The 737-nt window shown below is 37.6% G+C and overlaps 1 protein-coding gene across 1 annotated transcript in view; it reads right to left on the bottom strand.

The window, feature by feature from the left end:
• LOC119585416 (dual specificity phosphatase DUPD1-like) overlaps nucleotides 1-737 on the bottom strand; it is a 29227-nt gene that overhangs the window by 3035 nt on the left and 25455 nt on the right. Inside the window, exon 6 of the mRNA XM_037934078.1 lies at nucleotides 1-117. Within this exon, the coding sequence (XP_037790006.1) occupies nucleotides 1-117 (117 nt within the window). The remainder of the gene's footprint in view (nucleotides 118-737) is intronic.

Genomic DNA, 737 nt, shown 5'->3' on the forward strand with positions numbered 1-737 from the left:
ACTCTCTGAGCAGCGTCAGCGCCGCCGCCGCCGCCATGTCGCGCTTGATCATGAGAAACGCCGCCACGATGGAGGCCGAGCGCGACCTTCCCTGGCGACAGTGCACTAACACCTTGCCTGGATTCGGTCAGAGAAAAACGGGAATGAAAAACACCAAAGGCCATTAACGAAAGACATGAAAGGGCATTAACGAAAAAAAAACGACCAATAACGAAAAAAACAACGACCATTAACGAAAAACACCAACATCCATTATCGAAAATAACGACCATTAAGGAAAAAAAACGACAATTAACGGAAAAAAAACGACCAGTAACGAAAAACACCAACGATCATTAACCAAAAACATCAACAACCACCAATAATGGATATAAAAATGCACATCATCTCCCTTAATCTTACATCATGGCATTACGCCGATTTATATCCTATCAAAGTCAATTTCTTGTTTAATAACAAACAGCTGATTGTTAATCAACGGTAGCAAGTTACTGACAATGTCTCCTAGATTTGAATCTCGGGTGATATTACTTGAAACGAATCAATGGGTTTATTTTCATTACTAAACGGTTTATTTTGTTTTTATTACTAAATGGTTTATTTACTGCCATTACTGAACGGTTTATCTTATATTAATTACTGAACGGTATATTTATTTTCATTACTGAACAGTTTATTTTATTTTCATTACTGGCGACTGTACTCTGATGATTGAGAGCACAACAATAACATATAAC

The sequence above is a fragment of the Penaeus monodon genome, chromosome 19 (genome assembly GCF_015228065.2).
Source record: "Penaeus monodon isolate SGIC_2016 chromosome 19, NSTDA_Pmon_1, whole genome shotgun sequence".
Classification (NCBI taxonomy): domain Eukaryota; kingdom Metazoa; phylum Arthropoda; class Malacostraca; order Decapoda; family Penaeidae; genus Penaeus; species Penaeus monodon.